The 17,024-nt window shown below is 43.1% G+C and overlaps 1 protein-coding gene across 1 annotated transcript in view; it reads left to right on the top strand.

The window, feature by feature from the left end:
* FAM107B (family with sequence similarity 107 member B) overlaps window positions 1-17,024 on the top strand; it is a 197,415-nt gene that overhangs the window by 68,712 nt on the left and 111,679 nt on the right. The window contains exon 2 of the mRNA XM_065921146.1: window positions 464-524. Within this exon, the coding sequence (XP_065777218.1) occupies window positions 464-524 (61 nt within the window). The remainder of the gene's footprint in view (window positions 1-463; window positions 525-17,024) is intronic.

Here is a 17,024-nt window from a genome sequence, read left to right as displayed (position 1 = left end):
TAAACATAACTGAGCTGGGGTAGAATTTTTTTCTAAGGTACATGAAATCAGCTTTTTGAATTGTGAAAAATAAAACATAGTTCTTTTTGTTGCACCATACTGGCCGACTTTCCATCTTATGAAGAAACCCGCCACTGCTGTGTTTAAGTAACTGTTGTCCCCTAATGGATCAGTCACAGACAGTGCCTGAGTTGTGTTACTCCAGGGGCAGCTTTCAAATGCTTCCATGGGAATGGCACCATAGAATCTGTAACCCAGCACCCCCATAGTTATTCTACTCAACATCTGTGGTCGAGTTTGTTCCTTATCCAGGGCCTCAGTTCATAAGGGCATGGTCTAGTTTTTTTTTGATCTTGATCTCATTTTAACTAGTCAATTTGCAAAAAGCTGTTGCTGTCAATTAATGCATTGTTTTTCTTTTCTCCCTGTTTTTTTTTTTCTGGTTTGTGGGACTTGAACTCAGGAAGAAGAGGGATCCCCAAGAGAACCACAGTGCCTCGGGGTGGAACCCAAGATGGCAGCAGGTAGAGTCCGTTCATGGCAACGCCTTCTTTCCTAGGCTGCTGCTGTTGACAGCAGGGTTTGCAGAATCCAAAAGCTTTGCAGATCACAAAAGAAAATTTGTATGTTCCCATTGATTGGAAACATGACTAGAAATGTCACTTGTGATGTATGCCAGGCATGACATCTGGACAGTCTGGTCATGGTGCAAAAAATAGCTTCTTCTCTTTTTCTTCTTTCTTCTATTGATTTCAATGCTTGCTGAACAAATACTTGCAATGAAGTAGATGATGATAATGATGAAGAAATTTCAAATTTAGTCCTACTAAAATAAGTAGTGCACTTTTTTCTGCAGTATTTATGACTTCCTTGGAAAATGCTATCTAGATGCATTTGCTTTTTTAAAAAAATGTGTATAGTTAAATATGCAGCTTTGCTGAAGATATTTACCCCATCGTAGGACTTCATATGAGATAAAATGCAAAGGAACAAATAAGTCTATACTTTAGTTTCTGCCTATGATTGGTAATGATAATGAGATGTAATGGTCATAAAAATAAACAGTTGAATGGACCTCGTAATAATGAGAGCTGAATCTTAATACTCTCTGCTTCTATTTTCCAATGACTTTTATTTGGTGTTTTATATGAGGAGGGGTTAGAAGAGGGCTCCAGATGTGTTTGTCACTGGCAGAGGCTCATGTTCTTATAAGTTAATGAAAATCAGGGAGAAGAATTAAGAAAATTAAAATGGTAATGAAAAGAATACTCCAAGTGTGTGTGGGGAGGGGGGGAGGGGAACTGGCGCCCTGTTCAGATTTCCACGGAGGAGAGAGAATTAGCGATTAACCAGCTCCAGCATCTCCCTCTATGCCCCTCCCAAGTGTCTACCCCATCAGAAACAGACATTGCTTTAGGTTCATGCTTCTTCTGACTTGCGCCCTTGCAGATCCTTGCATGACTGGTTCCTTTTCTTCCAATAGCTCTCAGCTGAAACATCCAGTCCCAGAGGCTACTTTGTCGTTCCTTGAGATCACTCTTCATCCCACTGTCCGTTTTTATTGGGTTGGTCCAAAAGTTTGATTGGATTTGCTACAAAATCTTATGGGGAAAAAAAAAACTTTCGAGTCAACCCAATAGCTTTTTCCATAATACTTATTACGGTCCCAAATCATCTTACTGTGGATTGGTTTCTTTTTTTATTGTCCCCTCAAGACATTATAACATAGGAGTTGAGTCAGGAAGGACAGATATGAAAATCTGTTTGTGAAAAGTGCATTAGCGGGGTGTTTATAAAGTGAAAACCAAATACTGTAAATTGACTCCAAAGTGATATCTATTTGAAATTCTGCTCCCCCCTGTTTTTTGACTGATGATCTGATCCTTTTGTATCTGTCACCTTATCCTGAGGTCTATGATTTCTATTTGCAGGGGCAACCCAAGGTACAGTGACAGGTTAATTGGGAGTGTGTTTAAATATCACCAGCTTTGCACTCTAATGATTCAGCATCTATGTATGATTGAAGTTTTTCTTAATAAGTGACCTGCCTGTAATAGATAGAACCCTAATGCCTGCTCAGAATCAGGTGGCATCCCCCCTTGACTTGGTGGGTACAGTAGCTAAATGGATGGAGTAGCCCATTTGAAATAAGTCCCTTTAATGTGATACAGCATGGTTTGCTGTCAGCTGGTGCTCTGTTTCAGCAAGACCAGCACTGGGAAGGTTCATTAGGTGAATGAGGTTTACCTTTGCCTTCAGCCTACCTTCTGGTGCCCTGCACGTCCTGGTGAGGTTCCTCTGCACTACCTCACCCCCTGATTTCTCTGCCTTCAGAAGAATGTGCAGTCAAACATAAACTGTAGTCCATGTTAATTCGCATGGCTGTGTTGCTGCTTCTTCAGTCTATTGCTATTTAAGCCACAGAGCTACCTGTGGAATGAAAAAAATGTGGTAGCTGTTAAAGGGATCTGCAAACAGATAAAGAAGGGACGTTTCTGGATACAATCACAATTCCTGTGGAACCACTTTCTCAAGCTGAGCATTGAATGGCCCTGAGTCAGGAGAACACTCAGCAAAGATTCCATCAGACAGTGGTTCTTCAGAGCAGGAATTGTGTCTCTTTACAAGTGAGTGCTCCAACACTAAGTTGTGTCTGGCTCTCTGTGACCCTTTGGACAATAGCCTGACAGGCTCCTTTGTCCTTGGGATTATTCTGGCAAGGGTACGAGAATGGGTTGGCATTTCCTCCTTCAGGAGATCTTCCTGACCCACATCTCCTGCATTGGCATGTGGATTCTTTACCACTGAGACACCCAGGAAGCCCATTACAAGTGAGGTTAAATTCTTTATTGAAAGGCACCATTTTCAAGACATAACTTCTTTTTGATATAACGTTCAAGGCAAAAATAAAGGATGGAAAGCTGAACTGAAGTGAAGCTTATCACCCTGCACAGGGAACAGGAAGAATGAGTGATGCACCCAGGAGATGGAGGTATCATGGAGAAGAAATCTCCATAAACTTAAGAGTCCCTTTGATATAACCATGACATTGCTTCTATAATAGAGAAAAAAATAAATATGCTTTACTGATAGTGACAAGGAAGAGGGCGTAATCCCTGTGAGGAACAACTCAACATCAGCAAAAGGGCTGACAGTATCACCCAATTCAGTTTGGTTCAGTTCAGTCACTCAGTCGTGTCCGACTCTTTGCAACCCCATGGACTGCAGCATGCCAGGCCTCCCTGTCCATCATCAACTCCTGGAGTTTACTCAAACTCAAGTTCACTGAGTTGGTAATGCCATCCAACCATCTCATTGTCTGTTGTCCCCTTCTCCTCACTACCTCAATCCTTCCCAGCATCAGGGTATTTTCAAATGAGTCATTTCTTCTCATCAGGTGGCCAAAGTATTGGAGTTTCAGCTTAAGCATCAATCGTTCCAATGAATTTTCAAGACTGATTTCCTTTAGGATGGACTGGTTGGATCTCCTTGCAGTCCAAGGGACTCTCAAGAGTCTTCTCCGACCGCACAGTTCAAAAGCATCAATTCTTGGTGCTCAGCTTTCTTTATAGGCCAACATCCATGCATGACTACTGGAAAAACCATAGCTTTGACTAGACAGACCTTTGTTGGCAAAGTAATGTCTCTGCTTTTTAATATGCTGTCTAGGTTGGTCATAACTTTTCTTCCAAGGAGTAAGCGTCTTTTAATTTCATGGCTGCAGTCACAACCTGCAGTGATTTTGGAGACCAAGAAAATAAAGTCTGTTACTGCTTCCATTGTTTCCCCATCTATTTGGCATGAAGTAATGGGACCAGATGCCATGATCCTAGTTTTCTGAGTGTTGAGTTTTAAGCCAACATTTTCACTATCCTCTTTTACTTTCATCAAGAGGCTCTTTAGTTCTTCTTCATTTTCTGCAGTAAGGGTGGTGTCATCTCCATATCTGAGGTTACTGATATTTCTCCCGGCAATCTTGATTCCTGCTTGTGCTTCATCCAGCTCAGCGTTTCTCATGATGTACTCTGCATATAAATTAAATAAGCAGGGTGAAAATATGCAGCCTTGACGTACTTCTTTCCCTCTTTGGAACCAGTCTGTTGTTCCATGTCCAACTCTAACTGTTACATTCTGACCTGCATACAGATTTCTCAAGAGGCAGGTAAGGTGGTCTGGTATTCCCATCTCTTGAAGAACTTTCCAGTTTGTTGTGCACCACAGTCAAAGGCTTTGGCATAGTTAATAAAGCAGAAATAGATGCTTTTCTGGAACTCTCTTGCCTTTTTGATGATCCAATGGATGTTGGCAATTTGAACTTTGGTTCCTCTGCCTTTTCTAAAACCAGCTTGAACATCTGGAAGTTCACGGTTCACATATTGCTGAAGCCTGGCTTGGAGAATTTTGAGCATTACTTTGCTAGCATATGAGATGAGTACAATTGTGTGGTAGCTTGAGCATTCTTTGGCATTGCCTTTTTAGGGATTGGAATGACAACTAAACTTTTCCAGTCCTGTGGCCACTGCTGAGTTTTCCAGATTTGCTGACATATTGAGTGCAGCACTGAAACAGCATCATCTTTCAGGATTTGAAATAGCTCAACTGGAATTCCATCACCTCTACTAGCTTTGTTCATAGTGATGCTTCCTAAGGCCCACTTGACTTCACATTCCAGGATACTCTAGGTGAATGATCACAGCATCGTGATTATCTGTATCATAAAGATCTTTTTTGCATAGTTCTTCTGTGTATTCTTGCCACGTCTTCTGAATGTCTTCTGCTTCTGTTAGGTCCATACCATTTCTGTCCTTCATTGTGCCCATCTTTGCATGAAATGTTCCCTTGGTATCTCTAATTTTCTTGAAGAGATCTCTAGTCTTTCCCATTCTGTTGTTTCCCTCTATTTCTTTGCACTGATCACTAAGGAAGCCTTTCTTATCTCTCCTTGCTATATTTTGGAACTCTGCATTTAAATGGGTATATTTTTCCTTTTCTTCTTTGCTTTTCACTTCTCTTCTTTTCACAGTTATTTGTAAGGTTTCCTCAGACAATCTTTTTGTCTTTTTGCATTTCTTTTTCTTGGGGATGGTCTTGATCCCTGCCTCCTGTACAATGTCATGAGCTTCTGTCCTTAGTTCTCCAGGCACTCTGTCTATCAGATCTAATCCCTTGAATCTATTTCTCACTTCTACTGTATAATTGTAAGGGATTTGATTTGGGTCATACCTGAATGGTCTAGTGGTTTTCCCTACTTTCTTCTACTGAAGTCTGAATTTGGCAACAAGGAGGTCATAATCTGAGTCACAGTCAGATCCTGGTCTTGTTTTTGCTGACTGTATAAATCTTCTCCATCTTTGGCTGCAAAGAATATAATCAGTCTGATTTTGATATTGACCATCTGGTGATGTCCATGTGTAGATTCTTCTCTTGTGTTCTTGAAAGAGGGTGTTTGCTATGATCAGTGTGTTCTCTTGGTAAAACTCTATTAGCCTTTGCCCTGCTTCACTCTGTACTCCAAGGCCAAATTTGCCTGTTACTCCAGGTATTTCTTGACTTTCTACTTTTGCATTCAAGTCCCCTATAATGAAAAGGACATCTTTTTTGGGTGTTAGTTCTAGAAGGTCTTGTAGGTCTTCATAGAACCATTCAGCTTCTTCAGCATTACTGGTCGGGGCATAGACTCGGACTACTGTGATATTAAATGGTTTTCCTTGGAAACGAACAGAGATCATTCTGTCATTTTTGAGATTGCATCCAAGTACTGCATTTCAGACTCTTTTGTTGACTATGATGGCTACTCCATTTTTTCTAATGGATTCTTGTCCACAATAGTAGATATAATGGTCATCTGAGTTAAATTCACCCATTCCAATCCATTTTAGTTCACTGATTCCTAAAATGTCAGCATTACTCTTGCCATCTCCTCTTTGGCCACTTTCAATTTGCCTTGATTCATGGACCTAACATTTGAGGTTCCTATGCATGGAACCTTTTGGTCTTCATTACCTCCACCATAGTTTGGACCCAGGTAAATAACAGGGGGCTTCCCTGGTGGCTCAGAGGTTAAAGCATCTGCCTGCAATGTGGGAGACCTGAATTTGATCCCTAGGTCAGGAGGATCCCTTGGAGAAGGAAATGGCAACCCACTCCAGTATTCTTGCCTGGAGACTCCCATGGACGGAGGAGCCTGGTAGGCTACAGTCCACAGGGTCGGGGTCGCAAAGAGTCTGACATGACTGAGCGACTTGACTTTCACTTTCACCTTCAAATAACAGGGAGGGAAAGTAGCCCCACCCATCAACAGAAAATTGGATTAAAGATTTACTGAGCATGGCCCCACCCATCAGAACAAGACCCAGTTTCCCCCTCAGTCAATATTTCCAGTCAGGAAGCTTCCATAAGCCTGTTATCTTTCTCCATCAGAAGGCAGACAGACTGAAAACCACAATCACAGAAAACTAACCAATCTGATCACATGAACCACAGCCTTGTCTAACTCAATGATACTATGAGCCATGCCATGTAGGACTACCCAAGACAGATGGGTCATGGTGGAGACAAAATATGGTCTCTGACAAAATATGGTCCACTGGAGAAGGGAATGGCAAACTACTTCAGTATTCTTGCCTTGAGAGCCCCATGAACAGTATGAAAAGGCAAAAAGGTAGGACACTGAAAGATGAACTTCCCAGGTCGGTAGCTGCCCAATATGCTACTGGAGATCAGTGGAGAAATAACTCCAGAAAGAATGAAGAGACGGAGCCAAAGCAAAACAACACCCAGTTGTGGATGTGACTGGTGATAGAAGCAAAGTCACCCAGTTAGTCAGTGTTGAAAAAAATATTTACACAGTGTGAGAGTTGTGAGTTAGGTTTTATTTGGGGGCAAAATAGGGACTGCAGCCAGGGAGATAGCATTTCAGATAGCTCTGAGAAAATGCTCCAAGAAGGTGAGGGAAGGAGCTAGAATATATAGGAGTTTTCAATGAAGGGCAGGTAGAGCAGGTAGTCAGGAACATCAAAAGATTACTGCTTAAGATAAGCAGATACGTCAGTTATGGAATTTAGTGCTTTTCTGTGTGAGGGAAGATGTAAGAGTCTCCACTCACTGAAATCATTTTTTGATATGCATCTCAGCATCTGGGGTATCCTGTGTTATCAGATCCCTAGTTTTCTCAAGGCTTACTGAGGGAGTGGCCACAGACTGATGGCTGCTAGATGGCAGAAGTTCTTTCCTTCCTGAGTTCCTTCAGGACTCAGCAGCTCATGGTGGAGGGCCACAATTGCTGATGACTGTGACATCCTTTGTTTACTGATAAGGCAGGAGACATTCCATTTCTCACCAGTTTTTGGAAGATGCTAAGGATATGCATCATCATGCAGATGACACCTTATGGCAGAAAGTGAAAAAGAACTAAAGAGCCTCTTTTTTTTTTTCCATTTATTTTTATTAGTTGGAGGCTAATTACTTTACAATATTATAGTGTTTTTTGCCATACATTGACATGAATCAGCCATGGATTTACATGTGTTCCCCATCCCGATCCCCCCTCCCGCCTACCTCCCCATCCGATCCCTCTGGGTCTTCCCAGTGCACCAGCCCTGAGCACTTGTCTCATGCTAAAGAGCCTCTTGACAAAAGTGAAAGAGGAGAGTGAAAAAGTTGGCTCAATGCTCAACATTCAGAAAACAAAGATCATGGCATCCGGTTCCATCACTTCATGGCAAATAGATGGAGAAACAGTGGAAACAGTGGCAGATTTTATTTTTGGGGGCTCCAAAAATCACTGCAGAGGGTGACTGCAGCCATGAAATTAAAAGACGCTTGCTTCTTGGAAGAAAAGTTATGACCAACCTAGACAGTATATTAAAAAGCAGAGACATTACTTTGCCAACAAAGGTCTGTCTAGTCAAAGCTATGGTTTTTCCAGTAAGTCATGAATGGATGTGAGAATTGGACTATAAAGAAAGCTGAGCACTGAAGAACTGATGCTTTTGAACTGTGGTGTTGGAGAAGACTCTTGAGAGTCCCTTGGACTGCAAGGAGATCCAACCAGTCCATCCTAAAGGAGATCAGTCCTGAGTGTTCATAGGAAGGACTTATGTTGAAGCTGAAACTCGAATACTTTGGCCACCTGATGCAAAGAGCTGACTCATTTGAAAAGACCCTGATACTGGGAAAGATTGAGGGCAGGAGGAGAATGGGATGACAGGGGATGAGATGGTTGGATGGCATCATCGACTCGATGGACGTGGGTTTGGGTAAACTCCGGGAGTTGGTGATGAACAGGGAGGCCTGGTATGCTGCAGTCCATGGGATCGCAAAGAGTCGGACACGACTGAGTGACTGAACTACTGAACTGAACTGAACTGAAGGACCTAAGGGCAAGAACTAGTCTACACATTCTCACCTGGGCATGTGCCTCAATGAAAAAGCAGCTGTTGTATAGTAGTCAAATTTTTGGTCTGCATGACTTAGACCTCCAACCTCTCTCAGGTCATTCTTTCCCTGGATTATCTCTTTCCTTTTTGTTCCTCTGTTGGAGGTGAGACCAATGAATGAGCCAGCTATGCTTTCTTGAGAGAATTCTTTTCAAAAAAGAATTGCATCCTTTCTGATGGCTATATTTTCAAGAGGAAAAAAAAAAAGGAAAATGTGTTTTTAAAATGTTGGCTCGATCTTGCCATGTTTCTTGCCATGCATGGCTTTAGAAGCAAGCCAAGTACTTTTGAATGCTGCAACAACTTTAAATGTGTTTAAAATCCAAGAAGACTTTGTGGAATCCTGATTGTCTTTTGGTCTGCACTCACCATGTGCTGTTAGGGCTGCAGGATTGCAACATTTTGTTCATTGGAGGGGAGAAGCCATTTTATTACTGTCAGAGGATTTCATCTGAATGTTCTCCTTTCGCTAAAGGTCACCCAGGGCTGAGTGGGGCCCAATCCCCTTCAGAGGTGGCTGTTTGTGTCATCTGCACTTAGTAAAATTTTCATTTCCTGTGGTTTGTAGGTTATTCAAGTGTAAAGGAACAAGCCCCAAATGGTTAAAATTCTTCTACTAAAAATGGATACGATGAGGGGGAAAATAAATGCATTTTTGTAACCTTTCTGGGGAATGAGACCAGAGTTCCACTCTGCAGTTTCTTAAGTGACATGATGTTACAGTGTGTGTGAGGCTGGGCCCCCAAGCAGACTCAGAAGTCAGACTTTCTGACTGAGAGCCCAGTGAGAGGTCAGAAATAAGACCTAGTCTCTGCTAACCAGACAAAATGTCTGCTTTTGCTTTCACATCATAGGGAGAACAGTCAAAGTGAGGTTTCCAGTCCAGCCAACTGTATTTCAGTAGACTCTCTCGTGATTGTGCAAGAAAGTTATTTGTCTTCCTTACTGGTTTGTCTGAGGCCCCAGCCAAAGAATGACCAGAAAACTGTTCAGGTAGGGAAATTAGAAAACAAAAGGCTGGTGTACTTCCTTTATTCTGAATTTACATTCTTTCCACTCCCTTAAACTTGGGACAGATAATATGAGGATTCCTGGGAGGCTGTTTATTAGAGAAAATGCTCCTGGATGAGTTAGGTGAAGCAAAGTCCTGATCCTTAAATTCTTGTATGGGACTTTGCTACAGTATATATTTTTAAAACTTATGTATTTATGTTTGGCTGCGCTGGATCTTTGTTACTTTGCCCTGGCTTTCTCTAGTTTCAGAGATCGGAGGCTCTCTGCTGGGCATGTGGGTTTCAGTAGTAGTGGCACGTGGGTTCAGAAATTACCATTCACAGGTTCTAGAGCATGGGTGCAGAGTCGTGGCCCACGGACTTAGTTGCTCCGTGGCATGTGGAGTCTTCCTGGACCAGGGATCGAATCCATGTCCCCTGCATTGGCAGGCAGATTCTTACCTGCTGCGCCACCCGGGAAGTCCCATACTTTGTTTAACCTAAGGAATCTCACTACAGTTGTTTGTCTCTACTTCAAATAATAGTGCTTAGATGTTTACAATCATATAAATTCTTCCGAAGGAATGAAAGCAGTGCTATGCTTGTTGCTGGAGGTTTGTCAGAGGAAACAGGAGGCCATGGGCTCCAACAATCATTCACGAAAAGGAAGATGTTTCTAGAATTTACTTACGGTTTCTGCATTGTCAGTGTCAATAGGAAAAAGTCACTTTTTGGGGGTTTTTTTGCTTAGGTTTTCTTCACCTGTGAAGTCAGTAGGACTCGTCCTAAAACCTGAAGAGATGTTTCTCTGGTAACTGGGGGTGGGAGGATGTGGTGCTGGGGGAAATGTTTGTGTTTGGCAGGAGAGAGTGGTCAGCCCGGGAAGTCTTCCTGTCTGCAGTGATGGGAGACCTCCTGGGCTGCTTATTGAAAGGTGCTAGTCAGCCCCCAGCTCACTGCCATTATTCCAGGAGAAGGCATCAGAGAAAGGAAATCAGGTTCCCAAGTTCTCAGGGCTCTCCTAGGTGAAATCTCTTAAGTGATGGTCCACCCACTGCTCTGAACCCACTGCATCCATCCTCCCCAGCACGGCCCAGAGAGCAGTCCTGGCCTTTTCTCCTCTCTCCATAGGCACAGAGCTAATCACTTCCAGATTTTTTGGGTGGGTGGGGAATTCAACAGACCACCAATTGTTCATAAATGGGAAAGCAGAAATATAAAGAAAATAAGGGTCTGCTTTAGTCCTCTGTGTTCACAGTACACCTGCTATGTTGTTGATTGACAGGCACCTATGCCTTGAGGAGAAGCAGAAATTCACCTGCACAGGTGATGTTTGGGTGTTCGTTTGTTTTTTTAAATGTCTGTGTTTTTTGTTTTTAAGGCCGCACCATGTGGGATCTTAATTCCCTGACCAGGGATCAAACCCATGCCGCCTTCATTGGGAGCTTGAAGTCTTAACCACTAGGCAACCAGGGAAGCCCTGATGTTTGGTTTTGACTCTGTGCACCTGTGTGCCAGGAGACACCTCCTTCGCTTTGTCCTGCCTCTTAGCTCAGTGGGGATGGAGCCTGAGAGCCTTCCAGAAGGTCATCCAGGAAAAGTGAATCCGTTCCCAGGGATGAAATTTTCAGTGTGGGAAATCAACCCTGAATATTCATTCGAAGAACTGATGCTGAAGCTCCAAGAAGAACTGACTCATTGCAAATGACCCTGATGCTGAAAAAGATTGAGGACAGGAGAAAGGGGTGACAGATGATGAGATGGATGGATGGCATCTTTGACTCAATGGACATGAGTTTGAGCAAACTCTGGGAGATAGTGAAGGACAGGGAAGACTGGCAAGCTGCAGTCCATGGGGTTGGAAAGAGTTGGACACCACTTACTGACTGAACATGAACAACTACTTAGAGCAGAATAGCCTAACCTCTGTTTTTGTGTGAAAGATACAAGATATGTTTCTATCCAATTTCACTTTTTAAAAATTGTTATTTTCTTGTTTGTTTGACATTATTTTTCGGTCTTTGTAAGAACCCCCTCGTAAGCTAAAGACAAAGGAGAAAAGGAAAGATATATCCATTTGAATGCAGAGTTCCAAAGAATAGCAAGGAGAGATAAGAAAGTCTTCCTCAGTGATCAGTGCAAAGAAATAGAGGAAAACAATAGAATGGGAAAGACTAGCGATCTTTTCAAGAAAATTAGAGATACCAAGGAAACACTCCATGTAAAGATGGGCTCAATAAAGGACAGAAATGGTATGCACCTAACAGAAGCAGAAGATATTCAGAAGACGTGGCAAGAATACACAGAAGAACTATGCAAAAAAGATTTTCATGATACAGATAATCACGATGGTGTCATCACTCACCTAGAGCATCCTGGAATGTGAAGTCAAGTGGGCCTTAGGAAACATCACTACGAACGAAGCTAGTAGAGGTGATGGAATTCCAGTTGAGCTATTTCAAATCCTGAAAGATGATGCTGTTTCAGTGCTGCACTCAATATGTCAGCAAATCTGGAAAACTCAGCAGTGGCCACAGGACTGGAAAAGGTGAATTTTCACTCCAATCCCAAAGAAAGGCAATGCCAAAGAATGCTCAAGCTACCACACAATTGTACTCATCTCATATGCTAGCAAAGTAATGCTCAAAATTCTCCAAGCCAGGCTTCAGCAGTATGTGAACTGTGAACTTCCAGATGTTCAAGCTGGTTTTAGAAAAGGCAGAGGAACCAGAGTTCAAATTGCCAACATCCGTTGGATCATTAAAAAAGCAAGAGAGTTCCAGAAAATTATCTATTTCTGCTTCATTGACTATGCCAAAGCCTTTGACTGTGTGGATCACAACAAAGTGTGGAAAATTCTTCAAGAGATGGGAATACCAGACCACCTTACCTGCTTCTTGGGGAATCTGTATGCAGGTGAGGATGTAACAGTTAGAACTGGACATGGAACAACAGACTGGTTCCAAATAGGGAAAGGAGCACATCAAGGCTGTATATTGTCACCCTGCTTATTTAACTTGTATGCAGAGTATATCATGAGAAACGCTGGGCTGAATGGAGCACAACCTAGAATCAAGATTGCAGGGAGAAATATCAGTAGCCTCAGATATGCAGATGACACCACCCTTATGGCAGAAAGTGAAGACCTAAAGAGCCTCTGATGAAAGTGAAAGAGGAGAGTGATAAAGTTGGCTTAAAACTCAACATTCAGAAAATTAAGATCATGGCTTCTGGTCCCATGACTTCATGCCAAATAGATAGGGAAACAATGGAAACAATGACAGATTTTATTTTCTTGGGCTCCAAAATCACTGCAGATGGTGACTGCAGCCATGAAATTAAAAGATGCTTACTCCTTGGAAGAAAAGTTATGACCAACCTAGACAGCACATTAAAAAGTAGAGACATTACTTTGCCAACAAAGGTCCGTCTAGTCAAAGCTATGGTTTTTCCAGTGGTCATGTATGGATGTGAGAGTTGGACTATAAAGAAAGCTGAGCACTGAAGAATTGATGTTTTTGAACTGTGATGTGGAGAACATTCTTGAGAGCCCCTTCGACTGCAAAGAGGTCAAACCAGTCAATTCTAAAGAAAATCAGCTGAATATTCATTGGAAGGACTGATGTTGAAGCTGAAGCTCCAATACTTTGGCCACTGGATGCGAAGAACTAACTCATTAGAAAAGATCCTGATGCTGGGAAAGATTGAAGGCAAGAGGAGAAGGGGACGACAGAGGATGAGGTGGTTGGATGGCATCACCATCTCGACTGGACATGAGTTTGAGCAGTCTCTGGGAGTTGGTGATGGACAGGGAAGCATGGAGTGCTGCAATCCATGGGGTTGCAAAGAGTCAGACACACCTGAGCAACTGAAATGAACGGAAGAGTCCCTTAGAGAATACAGAATTGGGATGGTGACATTATTAGAATAGCATGTGCATTAAATAAATCAAACTGCCAAACAATGGTCTTTAAAGATTTCCATCCTGGGGGAATCTCTTTGCCCCCTCCCTTACTTCTCACTTTCTTCCCCTCCGCACATCCCCCCCACAACCCAGCACACGAATAAGAAGATGGCACTTGTGTTGCATGCAATGCATGTGGATACCCACCTAGCTCTCTCCTTGGAGTTCACCTTCCCTCTTGATCTCAGGATGTACAAAGTAGGGATCACTAAATAGAAATTCCAGCTGATTATTGTCACAAAAGCTTGAGGAGAGAAAATGTGAGGGTTTTTACATCTCAAAGGCTGTTGCTGTCATTGTTGTTACTGTTTGCCCATGTCTCTCTGCAAACATTTCAGTGAAGTGACATTTTTGGTCCTGGGGCCCCTGAAGTCAGCTACTTTATTTCCAGCACTCCCCACGTGCTCCAGTCCAACTTGGCTTCACGGCAGCTGCACTTTACCACATGCTTCAGTGATTCCTGTTGTGGCAGCCACTGATCCCAAATTTGTTTTAATACCTATAAGGGGCACGGGGTCCAGCTTGGCCTGAGGCTACACTAGGGCCCTTCAGAGGTAGCCCTGAGCAATCACTTATGGGCCTTGGTGATCAACACCTCTGCTCTCTGGCCTCATGAGAAGCACAGTTGGGGAGCATGGTCCCCACAGGGTCAAGCCCCAGTTACCCCCAGAAGTTGCTGGCTGCAATAAGCCCTGTGCCAGCTATCCCCTTCCGTCTCTGCACCCCACTCCCCTCTTATATCCTCTACCACCCACATAAACTGGGGGAACCTGAACTAAAAGAAGATCCCTTGACATAGTCATGCATTGAACTCATCATAACATGTTTAAAAACATCAGCGAGCCTGGTTGAAATCTCAAAAAACCTTTCAAAAATGTTTTTAAAAATCTAAATGCAAAATAACTGCTTTGAAATTAGACTGCTCACAGATGCTGTCCATAGACCTTGCTAGAATGTGGATTTTGATTTGGGCATAGACAGAAGGGGCTAGACGGCCTCCCTGGTGGCTCAGATGGCAAAGAATCCACTTGCAATGCAGGAGACCTGGGTTCGATCCCTGGGTCAGGAAGATCCCCTGGAGGAGGAAATGGCTACCCACTCCAGCTTTCTTGCCTGGAGAATTCCATGGACAGAGGAGCCTGGCAGGCTATAGTCCATGGGGTTGCAAACAGTTGGACTCAACTAAGCACACACACACACAGATACACGCACAATGTTTGAAAAGCAGGAGCTTTTAAAATCTAAGTTCTTATTTCTCTCAAGAAATTGTAAGAATTGGCCAAACCAGGCCTGCATCCTTAAGTGGTTAAAAAAAAAAAATTTGGTGGAGTTGCATCCTCTAGGTGTTCCCTCTCCATCCTGCCTGTGGTCTGAGGAGCAGGTAAGATGATGTGGGGGCTGTTGCTATAGAAACAGGAGGACATACTAGCATCAAGCTGACAAATGCTTACCTCGGCCGGGAATCTTTATACAATTCTCTGAAGCTTCCCTGGGATGGTTTCTTCTTTGTAAGAGGCTAATGCTGTCCTCTTCAGAGGGTTCTCATCATCTCCATGATGGAGGATTACTCACACTTTGCAGCTCTGCAGGGTGCCGTGAGAAGACAAAACCACTTAATGGATGGGTGTGGCCGAACAACTAGAAGTATTAATATATTCCATCTCACATCTTGATGACATGTGATGCTGGAGGACTCGGGGTCACCTAAGAGGTCACAAACTTCTTCTCTGGGTCATCTTTTCATGGGAACTGAGAGGCCAGTGTATTTCCACTGTGTAGCCCACCGAGAGGGCTACAACCAAGGTCTTCTGTTTCTGCACTTGCTCAGCAAGCCTGATTCAAATCCCTTTGTGAGCATTTGCCCATCTGGCTATGTGCCTGGCACCTTTTAGATGGATTTTGATCAAGCATGACTTCTGTGTGCATTGCAGTCATGGAAATCTTCAGCTTTCCTATCCAAGGAGAAGCTGACAAAAGGGACAAATTGCCCTTGGCTATTTTCAAGCTGTAGAAGCAGAACAGATTGAGGACCGAGAAAGCCAGACCACATTCGCAGAGTCAATTCTAGTATTTGGTGGTAACTGGAAACACCAGGTCATCCGTGTATTTGATCACAGGCTTCATTTGTCTGTTTGTTCAACAGGGTTTGTGAAGCCTGCTGTTATGCTATGTGCCAAGACAGGGTCTGAAGTCTTGCAGTCTTGCTTTTTTGTTCACCTGGAGCCAGTTGCTGCCCTCAACCCTAATAGCCATGTTTCTGGAAGTTCATGCTTTGCCATTTATTTCTCTGCCTGGATTTTTCTCATGGCCCTGCTCTAAGTAGGTATGTAGATCCTTCGAACAATTTGAAAAGATGGAAGGAAAATGGATAATTGTGTCACTTCCTTCATGTGACCACAACTTTCTCTGCCCCTTACCTCTTACAATCCACTGATCTTATCCTGAATTATTCCAGTTCAGCTGCCATGTTTGATTTTCACATATTCAGGATCACATCATCTGAATTGTTCTTTTCTAACACCTAAACATAAGACATCTGGTGACCATGCCAGTCTGATACTTAACAGCAATACAGTTAACATTTATTAAGTACTTGCAATGCACTAGGGACCTTGCTAAGTGCTTTACATGGATTTCCTATTTAATCCTCTTAACAGTCCTATGGAGTAGGTACTATATTATTTCCACTATGCAGATAAGGGAACTTGAGTTTAAAAAATCCATTTATCCCAACAAGTCTGGTTGAGTCAGTCCAAATCCTACTGTCTTAGCCATTTCAGTGACTTTGCAAATACCAAATGTCTTCTGGATAGAGTTAAGAATTTCTGAGCAGTACCTTGGACTGCCAGGCAATCAAACCAGTCAATCCTAAAGGAAATCAGTCCTGAATATTCATTGGAAAGACTGATGCTGAAGCTGAAGCTCCAATACTTTGGCCACCTGATGCGAAAAACTAACTCATTGGAAAAGACCTTGATACTGGAAAAGATTGAAGAGAAGAGAAGAAGGGAATGACAGAGGATGAGATGGTTGGATGGTATCACCGACTCACTAGACATGAGTTTGAGCGAGTTCCGGGAGTTGGTGATGGACAGGGAAGCCTGGCATGCTGCAGTCCATGAGGTGGCAAAGAGTCAGACTCAACTGAGCGACTGAACTGAACTGAACTGAACCATATGAGAGGCTTCCCTGGTGGCTCAGTGGTAAAGAATCTGCCTGCAAGGCAGGAGCCACAGGAGCCCTGGGTTTGATTCTTGGGTCAGAAAGATCCCTGGAGGAGGGCATGACAACCCACTCCAGTATTCTTGCCTGGGAAATCCCATGGAAAGAGGAGCCTGGCAGGCTACAGTCCATAAGGTCGCAAAGAGTCAGGTACAACTGAATGACTTAGCACGCATGCACGTACAATATGAGAGAGTTGATTTTATATCCTTCTGATTTGAGCAAGTTTGTCAGCAGGGATCTTGGCTTGAGTGACCTTTAGAAAGGCCTAACCTTCCTGGTTTCTTTTAAGCGGGGAGAGGTGAATAGGGCGGTTCTTGAAATTTGCCCTGGGCATATAAAGTCATGCTTCGGAGATGTCATGGAGATGAAGTAAAGAAATGAGAGCCTTTGCCTTTCTCTCTCTTT

The sequence above is a fragment of the Muntiacus reevesi genome, chromosome 2 (assembly GCF_963930625.1).
Source record: "Muntiacus reevesi chromosome 2, mMunRee1.1, whole genome shotgun sequence".
NCBI classification, from domain to species: domain Eukaryota; kingdom Metazoa; phylum Chordata; class Mammalia; order Artiodactyla; family Cervidae; genus Muntiacus; species Muntiacus reevesi.
Note: the sequence above shows the minus strand (reverse complement) of the source record. Positions and strands in the feature narration are given on the sequence as shown.